Here is a 10,864-nt window from a genome sequence, read left to right on the forward strand (position 1 = left end):
TGGGAAAAGGAAGAGCAGAGAGAGGAAAGGAGGGAGGGGGTGCATCTTGGTGTGTGCCACACCTTTTGGGGGGCAAGAAACGATTGTACGAGGGTCTTTACCTAATAAATGCAATCAGTGTAACCTGGTTTCTTATACCTTCAATGAATCCCCAACAATAAAAAAAGAAAAAAAAATGGACCCCAAAGGTCTTCAGATGGAAAAAAAAAAAAAAAAGAAACACATCATCTGTACCTTCACAAGACAGCCCGTGGGACGTGACCCCAGACAGAGCCTCCCGGCACACATTGCAGTAGGTTGGCCTGGCGTGGGAACAGGCATACCAATTGTGTGTCCCTGAGAAGTGGTCCATGCTGTACTGGGTGGGCTGGAAGAAATAAATAAAGATGGCAAAGATAAGTGGACCTTTGAAATTCTTAAGTGTGGCAACTTAAAATTAAACAAAGTGCCCAAGAAAGGGAGGAGGAAGGTTTACGAAGGACAGGATCCTAGTGTGCAGGTCTACTCCACAGAAAGAACCAGTGGCAGCCCCCATTTGGTAAGAAACATGCTGAGAACATGAGTTCCAGAACCGCTGGTCTGCACGGGGAGGTCTCAGGCAGCAGGACATTAGGGAAAGGGCCACAGAGGCAACAGCAGGCATTTGTATAAAGATATTTTCCTAACCTCAAAATGCTCCCTGTTCTGGACAGTCTTCAGAGCTGCAATCCAATCTTCCATTTCTTTTCTGTTATCAGCACACAAAATGAGCTTCCTACATGGAGTGATGACCTACAGAGAAAGAAACATATTCAATATATCTGTGAACAAAGGACGAGTGTCTACAGCTATAAACACTTTTAAAAAGTCTACCTCCAAAATGTGTGTATAAAATAAAAAATTACTATTTCATTCAGGTAAGTACAGTGAACACAACAGAAAAAGTTACCATGGGTCACTAAAAATCAAAAACAATCTACAACCAAAAAGACAATGAAATTTGTTTACTGGTGATGAACTTAATGGACACTTATAACTACTCACTACTTAGACGTGGCACTACGTTCTAGAAAATTTACAACAGAAAGGAGTAGCAAACAGTTGGGTTGGCTAAGAGCCCACACGCTGATGTCCAGCACTTGCTCATTTTAGTGAAGTTTGGCCCACAGATAATTCTAGAATAACACAAACATGTATCACGCATAAATGTTCTTGTAGAAAATCTCAACATAAAACAACAGGGAAAAAAACACAGCTCCTACAGTCAGGGCCTGACAACTTCACTGCAGATGAGGCCCTGAACCTGTTAATAATCAGCAGGTAAAAAGTATATCCACAATATAGTGTTTATAAATCAGTAGGAAAAAAACTTTCTGGTATTAAAAAGAGGCTATGAACTTGCATGTAACCAAAGAAACACAAAACACCTAATAAAACAAATTAAAATCTGCTTAATCACTCCAGTCATCAGAGAATACAAATGAAAATAGCAATCTATTTTTCACCCATGGGATTAGCAAAGTTTTAAAAGATAATCTAGTGGTGGCAAAGTCATGGCAGAAAAGTCAAGTATTGGGAGGAAGTGAACAAGGTGCAAACTGCTTAGAGAAAAATCTGACAGTGTCTATGGAAATGTTCAAGGTCATAAACTTTTACTTGATTTTATTTTATAATGATGCAAAAGATCTACAGTCACAGTTCCAAAGTCAAATCTACAAAACAAGGTAGAGTCGGAAGTCTAGTTTTTACATCTTTCCCTGCTATCCAGGCTCCCATAGGTAGCTTAAGGGGGGCAGGGGGGCGCCTGTGGTTCAGTGGGTAGGGAGCCAGCCCCATATACCGAGGGTGGTGGGTTTGAACCCAGCCCCGGCCAAACTGCAACAAAAAAACAGCTGGGCGTTGTGGCAGGTGCCTGTAGCCCCAGCTACCTCGGAGGCTGAGGTAAGAGAATCGCCTAAGCCCAGGAGTTGGAGGTTGCTGTGAGCTGTGAAGCCATGGCACTCTACCGAGGTCGACAAAGTAAGATAGAGTGAGACAAAGACAAAAAAAATATATGATTTATCCATTTTTGAGATATGGGAAAACATATGTATTTTTGTCTCCCCTTTGTAAACAGTACCACAGATACCTTTGTCCCCTCCTTAGCAATATACAGAGATGCTGAGCTTCCTTGGGCTGTCCTTCTCCACTGGACAGACACGCCATGTCTATTCAACCAGTACCGTCTTCACGAGAATCCTGTTCTGCACTGTTCCACACGATGCTGCCGTGAACTGTCTTCACACAGCGCTTTGCCTATTTTACCAGCGTCTCTTTGGGGTGAATCCTTATGCCCTGACAAACAGTTATGTGCACATGTAGTTTTGCTATTGCCAAATTCTCCCCGACAGGGGTTGTACCATCTTGCATTCTCACTAGTGGTGTTAGGATAATGTCTGCTTCCTTACGGATTCCTTGATAAAATACACTATTTAATTTTTGGATTTCTGCCTATCTTATAGCTTTAATCTACATTAAGAAGACCCAATTTAGGAACATACAATTTAAATTATTAGAGGATCCTGTTTTTCTCTTTTATGGAGAAATTCTCTCTGCAGTGATTAAGCATCTCACAGAGGGGGGTAGATGGAACCAAGCCCCTTGTGCATGGCTCATTCTTCCTTCTGCATAGCCAGGGTTACTGGGGGTAGAAGGGGCAGAGCCGGGGAGGGGGGAGCAGGGACCGTGGGCCGCTCTGCTCTCCTGCTTGCCTTGAGAGCACACCAAGTGCCCTTTCCCAGCAGGCCAAGCCCACAGGCTCAGCAAGCCTACCAAGCGTCTCTTCTAGGCCATGACAGAACTCTTGCCCTCATATAAGTTACGGTGGGAAGAGACAGCCACTTCCAAGGCTGAATTGGCTGTGAAGTCAGGGCGGCACCTACAGGAAGACCTGGTGGTGTGCAGGCCTGGGTCTGAGGAGTCCCCGGAGCAGCCATCATCTATCCATCAAGTCTGCGCAGCCTGAGCCGCACTCCCTAACTGCTCATTCTGGGGCTTTAGGATTTGCACATTTTTGTCAGAACAAATACAGCAAAAGGAAGATAATATATCATATTTTGCCATGTGTAATGTGCTCCTGTGTATAATCCACACCCACATTTTTGGCCCAAAGTTTCAGGGAAAAAAATCTTTCACTTGAATTTATTTAATTTTTTTTTCGTAGAGACAGAGTCTCACTTTATCGCCCCCTTGGTAAACTGCCATGGCGTCACAGCTCATAGCAACCTCCAACTCCTGGACTTAGGCAATTATCTTTCCTCAGCCTCCAGAGTAGCTGGGACTACAGGTACCCGCCACAACGCCTGGCTATTTTTTTTTGTTGCAGTTTGGCCAGGGCTGAGTTTGAACCTGCCACTCTGGGTGTATGGGGCCAGGGCGCTACCCACTGAGCCACAAGCACCATCCCTTTTATTTCAAATTTTTATTTGCTTATATTTAGGTACTTGTTTTTTCTATTATAAAGGAATTCTAGCATTTATTTTTTAACATATCATGGTACAAGAAATTTTATGTAACTATTACAAAACACAAGAATAGGTATGAGGTATATGGAATTGTATGCACCAGCAACACACAGCACCACCCATATACAATCTCATCCTTATTTTTCCCTCAAAAATTTGGGCAAAAAGGTGTGCGTTATACACAGCCAAACACGGTGCTTCATTCTGCAGGATTCTGGGAGGAGTTATGCGATCAGGATACGTACAGAGGACAAGACTTTCTATGTCCCGTTCTACACTAGGTTTATGTCGACTACCCCATGACGGCCTGAACACGGTGGGTGCCCAGGATATCCTACAACTCAGCCAGGTCGTTTGGGCCCTGAAGGAAGGGCTTACTCCTTACTCATGAGATGCATGGGTACGGAACGGAATGGCTGGGCAGCCACCTGCAGACAAAACCATCAGGCTGAAAGACAGCGAGTCAATGACACAAATGATAAATGACATCACTTCCTTAATCTTGGTGACTGCTTACAGGAAATAAACACTAAGCAAGAGATAAATGTCCCAAGAAGCTAAATTTGGGCTTTTTTGTTTGTTTTTTAACTGTTACATACCCCTGTTCTGTTATGAAGAAGCCTGAGAAATATTAAGTCCCACCCAGCCACTGCCTGGTTGAGAAATGTGGACAGGCTCTTTCTCTTCCAGAAAAAGGATGGAAAAGCCACCTGGCGGGGCTGTGATGGGACTGAACAGGATCTAATGTGCACAGGACCTGGCACAGTGTTAGGCCCCTGGGTGTGAAGCCCTTGTAGCTACATAACTTGGAGTAGATGCTTCTCTGTTCTGTGCCTCCATTTCCCCATCCAAAAACTGAGGTTACTAATGGCAACAATGCATCCTAGTGTCGTCATGAGGTCACAACCTTGCAAAGTTCTGGGACAGCCATAAGTCTCCTCAGTGCCACCTCATGCTCAAAGCCCTCAGCTTCAGGTATCATCACTTGAGAGAGTCAAGAGCAGATTTCGCCTTCCTTAAGACCATGCTGGGGTCAACAGTCTACCCTCCCAAATCACAAGCATCATTACAGGAGAGTCCCTCAAAAAAAACTCAACCCCCTGCTTCTTTGCAGTAAGGCCCTGCCACCTGCTCAGAATCCCTGTTTCCTGGCCGCCCACCGAGGGGTCGCAACTGGGCCCAGCCTCTCTGTGCTGGTCCTCCCGACACATGCATGACCTGTCATGCCTCATGTTGGTGCTGGTCCACCTCCTTGGAACGCCCCTCCTGGCAAGCCCCCACACAGCTTCATAGCCCCCAGCACCAGCAAAGGAGCTCCACTCAGGCAGGGACCCTATCTTTTCCTCCTGTCCCCTGGCACCAGCCCCAGCCCGATATCTGTAGGGGTGAGGGTGGGCCTCCTTGGGAGGCCGATTCTGGGGAATGCTCTGGATAGCCCTGCCTTTTCAGCCCCTTGATGTGGGAGACGGTATGGGCAAGAAGGACACTGGTGAGGAAGCAGAGGCTGGACACAACCCTTCAGGCTACACCTACCCAGCTGCTTGACCCGTCTACCAGGGCAGGAAAGAGGAGGAGGCAGGAGAGACGCTCAAAGGAATACAAGAGTGTTCCTGTATTTGGACTGCAGCCAATACCATTACTACTGGAAAATGAAGAATGGTACAAAATGGGACTAACTCCAAAATCCAGCCTTCACACATAAAATACTGGATACCAAAAGATGCTCACGTTTTTCAAGTAGCTTTATAAGGTAAGAAATGGCTTGGGCAGCTCCTGTGGGTCAGTGAGTAGGGCACCGGCCCCATATACCGACGGTGGCGGGTTCAAACCTGGCCCCGGCCAAACCGCAGCACTGCCGGACGTTGTGGCGGGCACCTGTAGTCCCAGCTACTTGGGAGGCTGAGGCAAGAGAATCGCCTAAGCCCAAGAGTTGGAGGTTGCTGTGAGCTATGATGCCACAGCACTCTACCAAGGGTGCAAAGTGAGACTCTGTCTCTACGAAAAAAAAAAAAGAAAGAAAGAAAGAAATGGCTCACATGAACTAAATCGACTTAAAGGATAAATGCAAGTGAAAAGTGGAGCAAAAAAGAGAACTCAAAAGAACAAACTAATGACAGCAGTGAGATTCCGCAGGCCAGAACTCAGGCCGTCGTGCCAAGAGAAGGAAGAAAATTACACCAGAGAGCAGGAAGACAGGTGGCAGCAGGAAACCCACAAACTGCAGGGAGTGAGAGCAGCCAAATCAACAGGACAGCAAAGAGGAAGGAGGCGTTTCTCACAGGATCCTGACGCGGGACAGAATAGCTGCAGATGGGTCTGAATTCTTACATACTTGCTGGAATCCTCCTGAAAGTAAAAGGACTTAAAAATTGTGAGAAAAAAGCCTACCAACTAATAAAAAGTGGACAAAAGAACAGCTACTTCACAAACAGCACATGACCAGGTGGTTGGTTTCAGGAGTCGCCAGGGAAGTGGAAATCAAGACCACAACATGGTAAGTCTTTCACAATGGCCGGACCGCAACCGCCGCTCTCAGGTGCTAGAAAGGGCGCAACTGATGCAACCACTTTGGAAAGCAGCTGAACTTATACGGACCCTGTAACTCGGCAATCTCAGCACGCACCCCACAGAAAGGCTAACAGACATCTCCCTGACACAGATCACTGCGGTCAACTGGGCCCCACCAGATACCCGACAGATGCCCAGCCAGCATCGGTGGAGCAGATAAATACAACGCACTTATGAACGCGAAGAGCATGGAGCAGCGAAGAGGAAACTCCTGCTGCTGCAGGCAGTCACGCGACGGAGCTTATAAAGAAGCCTCACACAAAAATAGACTGGCTGCACAATCTCCTTTATATAAAGTTTAAAAAACAAGCTAAATTAATCTACAGTGTCAGAAGCCATCTACGCCTAGCAGCTACTTTGAGGGGAGGGGCACACAGGAGGCTCCCTGGGAGCTGCTCCCCACCCCCCACTGGACCATTCACTGTGCTATACACACATAACAAGTACCTTCTCACACAGCACTGCACCTCAGTAAAAAGGAAACAGGACCTGGAATTTCTCAGAAATGTAAAACTAGAAAGAAAACTGCATGGCTACATAGACTCTTTGACACACCTGCTTAGAAAAAGAAAAGTCTCAGAGATGGGCACAGGAAGATGGAAGGAGAGAACAAGACCCTGGTAGAGCCATGTTAGAATAATGCTGGAAATGGGTTTGAGACGTAGAAAATGCTCATAATTAAAATTAGGAGATGCCTCCTTTTATCTTTTAGCTACCTGATTCACAAAGATCAAACGTTTGATTACATGTTCTCACTCTCGAGAGAACAACTTCTGTGGGGAACATGTAAAAGCCATCAACCTCAGAACATACACCTGTCTTTGTAACAACAGTGCTTCTGTAAACGTCCCTCTTGTATATCCTCATGAGAAATCACATACTGTACATACAAGGTTATTCAGGGCCACATTCACCATAAAGACCACAGACTGGAAACTGCCTGGATCAAGACAGGCCTAGCAGGAAACTAGCACAGTAATTATGGTGCATTCGTGTAACAAAACGCATTAAAAAGACCGAAGCTGCTCTTCAGGAACTCACACGGAACAACCTCTAAGACACCGTTACAGGATAAAAGCCAACTGCAGCGAGAGTACAGAGCAGAGGGGAAAGGAAGACCACTTACCTCTACTAGGGCACTTCTGAGGAGCTGGGAAACTCTCTACACCTTTTTCCTTATGATTTCTGTACCATGTGCATATACTACCTATTCAAAAATTATCTGTTTAAAAAGTACAAAGTCTTAAGTTTATCACAAATGCTAAGGACAAAAATAAAAGCCTTAAAATTTCTATTTGAAATAAAACTTTTGTTTCCATTCTTTTACTTAAGTACATGATCTTCCAAGAGAGATCAGAAAATCTCTAGCTACTTACAATGAGGTTGAGAACCCAGGCCAGAAAAAGTATCTTCCACTGTCCTGGGAAGAATTAGCCAAGGGCCTTATTATTAAATTATGGGCGGCAATCAATTACTGAGAAACCATGGTGAAAAGAAATATGCTGAGACATAGAAGAGTTGTTACTTTTTTTTTAAAACAGTCCCATTCTCTCACTCTAAGTAAAGTGACATGGCTTCAGCCTCCATCATAACAACCTCAAACTCCTGGGCTCAAGCAATCCTCCTGCTTCAGCCTCCTGAGTAGCTGGAACTACAGGCGCCCACCACCATGCCTGAATAATTTTTCAATTTTTAGTAGAGATAGGGTCTCAATCTTGCTCAAGTTAGTCTCTAACTCCTGGCCTCAAACAATCTTCTTGCCTTGGCCTCCTAGAATGCTGGGATTATAAGTATGAGCCCCTGTGCCCAACCAGATGTGGTTTCTTAAATGGAAAAGAAGATAGACTCTGACTTACATACATAGTAGCTGATACAACAAGGGCAGCTTTAGCTAACATGCACAGGGTGCTCAGAACACCCAGGGCAACCTGCTAGGTGTCTGAACAGTGTCTTATCTGCTCAATTCAGCTTCTCCACATCTGTTGAAGCAGTATCAGGAGGGAAGGGAACCAGCTAGGGGACTTGTCAAGGTCCCCCAGCAAATGAGGTGGTACAGTCAAGGTGGCCCCAGACTGCTACCCAGCAGCTGCTTCTCACCTGGACAGTGGGTAGACTGCACAGAAACCTCGGCCAAGAACAGCGGACAGGGGCAGAGGACAACTGGCACTCACCAGGTGCTTTCCCAGGCACATTCAGAATTAGTGGTGTCTGGTGCATTTCAGTTCCTCTTTGGCAGGGTGACAGGAGTGGAGGATTACCAAGAGGACAGAATCTATATCTTATAAGTCATCAGACCAGCTGCCCCTCCCCTTCCGACCAGGTTTTCCAAGAGTTCAAAACAGAAGCTGGAGAAATAAGATCTGGAGGGTGATGACGAAGGCAGTTTCTCATCGGTTCACCATCAGGCTGAGTCACCGCACCAAAACGACCACATCTTCTCCAATCATTTCAAACCACAGTTTGCATGTGCATCTCATTGGCAAATTGGCATTTTTTAGATGACAAAAACATACATATCCTGCAAATTGTGTCACACAGGAACCACAGGCCACACCGAACAGGCCTGAAAGTAATAAATGTGAAGCCCTGAGTCCCGGATGGTCCAAAGGCCTCAGGGACACAGGATGGGTGAGGGCAGAACATCCAGCCCACACAGACAGCTGCCCACTCTTGAGTGGGCAGTGGACTTCCTGGTAGTGGAAGTCCAGTGCGTGGACTTCCTACTCTGTGCTCCTCTACTGAGGGCAACAAAGGCAGCAGGAAACACAAATGAGCAGACTCTGAAAGGGGGAGAAGGTGGGAGACTGATGAGGGGCTTGGCCTGAGGGATGACACGGTGGCAAGTTCTATGGATTTTCTTTTTGCCTCATATAGTCTAGACTTGCAGCTAAAGAAGACAGCAGCTGGAAATACCAATTGGTCTAAGGGGGAAAGAGGGAAGAGCCCCACAGACAAAGGATTGGGAAAGGAGCAGTCAGACAGAGAAATCAGCAACAGTCCTCAATAACCACCCTACATCAGCCAAAGCCACAGAAGAAGCAGTGGCCCAAGCCCACCGTAAAGACTGCAGGGAGGCACCCCAGCACCCGCCTGCTACAGGGCATGTAGAGAAGGCCAAGTAGACAGCTAGGGCCTCTCTCCCTGCCAGTGGTGATGAGTTACTCCCTGCCCCAGTGTCAGAGGATATGCAGGTGGCAAATAAGAGCATCGGAAGATACTCAGCATCAGTGCCCCCAGGGAGAGGCACACTGTGCCCCTGCCAGGAGGGTGTGGAGAAACCGGGTCACATTGTTACTCAGGGTGTAAAATGGCAGAGCCACTCTCCAAAACAGCTTGTCCATCTCCTAAAAAACAAACACACAACCACCACAGACTTGGCACTCTCCAGGACTTACCCCTGAGAAACGCAGACCTATGTCTACAGAGCCTGTGAGTGTTCACACAGTGTCATCCCCTCATCAGTCTCCCAGTGAGAACAGTCACCAGGAACTGCCTGGCAGTGGGTGAAGGACAGATGCATTGTGGTGCACCACCCCCCAGGGTGCCACTCAAGAAACAGAAGGAACAGCTACTGACACGCACTACAGCCTAGAGGGCCCCCAGGGAATTACCCCGATGGGATGGAGTGGCTGTGCCATTTTACATCCTGACCAACAGTGGGATTCCATTTACATTCCCTTTTAAAATGACAAAATTCAGAAACAGAGAACAGACTAGTGGCTGCCAGGGAAGCGTGCGCGAAGTAGGAAGGGAAGCATGTACAGCTGTAAAAGGCCCCAGGAGCAGCCCCTGTGGAGAGGGAACGTTCTGGACTGCAGCGAGGTCAATATTCTGGGTGTGATACTATACTAGAGTTGTGCAAGAGGCTATCATAGAATGAAACTGGGTAAAGGTTACAAAGAATCTCAAGATAAAAAGTTTAATTAAACATAAGTAACCACAATCAGCCATATTTGAATTTAAACCAAGAAAAGCAAGGAGCAACCCCAGAACAACACTGTGTTTCTGCAGGACAAGGGCGTGTGTGGTCAGCATGAGTTAAAAGGAATCTTATCTTGTTAAAGTCCTGTGTATGGAGATAGCACAAGGTGTGACACAAGTGACTCGCCACCAAGAAAACATGATGTGGCTACACCTTCGGTACACATTCTCAAGAAAAAGCCTGGCGGGTCCTCTACATCCTGGGGGCTGTACGTGGGCAGTGGAGTCAAAGTGCATAGGGGAGTGCCACGAACTGTACCCCGCTGAGGCGCTCCTTCACTACCAGGCAGCGACACGTGGCCAGGCACTCGGCCCGCACAGGCGGAGCCCAGGAGCAGCAGGATCTGCACTGACTGAACACCGCAGTGCCTGAGGACTTGGGGAGCTGTGTGCCCGGGGCTTAGCCTGAATGAGCCCAGGCTCCTGCCTGGGACAGAAATGCACTTCCTGGGAAGAATGGGCTGGCCCAGCGCCCACCTAGGCTGTCCCCCACATGCTCTGCATCTGGAAGCAGCCATTGGCACCAGCAAGACGAGGGCCTGGAAAGGTGCCACCTCCCCAGCCCCAGAAACTTCTGCCAGACAAGCCCCTCAGGGGTTCCACTACACAGCCAGGGAGCCTTCAGGCCATCCTGTGTCAAATGCCCCCCAGAGCCCTCAATTCTGCCACCACCCACCCAACCTCCCAAGCCAAAAACTGCTCCCCAAACACCACCTTCACACCACACTCACCCCTCATCTTCAGGCTCCAAATTCTTCCTTTCTGCCTCAGAAGTAAACTCAGGTGACTTTCATTTGAACAGATAAGGTTCCTGCTCTCATGAGGTGGCATGT

At 47.2% G+C, this 10,864-nt stretch overlaps 1 protein-coding gene across 5 annotated transcripts in view; it reads right to left on the reverse strand.

Annotated features, from left to right (window-relative positions):
- DGKD (diacylglycerol kinase delta) overlaps nt 1–10,864 on the reverse strand; it is a 122,630-nt gene that overhangs the window by 43,616 nt on the left and 68,150 nt on the right. For all 5 annotated transcript variants that reach the window (XR_002772096.1, XM_023510328.1, XM_003784847.3 and 2 more), the window contains 2 exons: nt 667–771; nt 235–367 (listed from right to left, as the gene is read on the reverse strand). Coding sequence is in view for 4 of the 5 variants with exons in the window: in XM_023510328.1 (XP_023366096.1) it covers nt 235–367; nt 667–771 (238 nt within the window). In the remaining variant the exon portion in view is untranslated. The remainder of the gene's footprint in view (nt 1–234; nt 368–666; nt 772–10,864) is intronic.

Source organism: Otolemur garnettii, unplaced genomic scaffold (assembly GCF_000181295.1).
Source record: "Otolemur garnettii isolate 467f Iridium unplaced genomic scaffold, OtoGar3 scaffold00013, whole genome shotgun sequence".
Classification (NCBI taxonomy): Eukaryota; Metazoa; Chordata; class Mammalia; order Primates; family Galagidae; genus Otolemur; species Otolemur garnettii.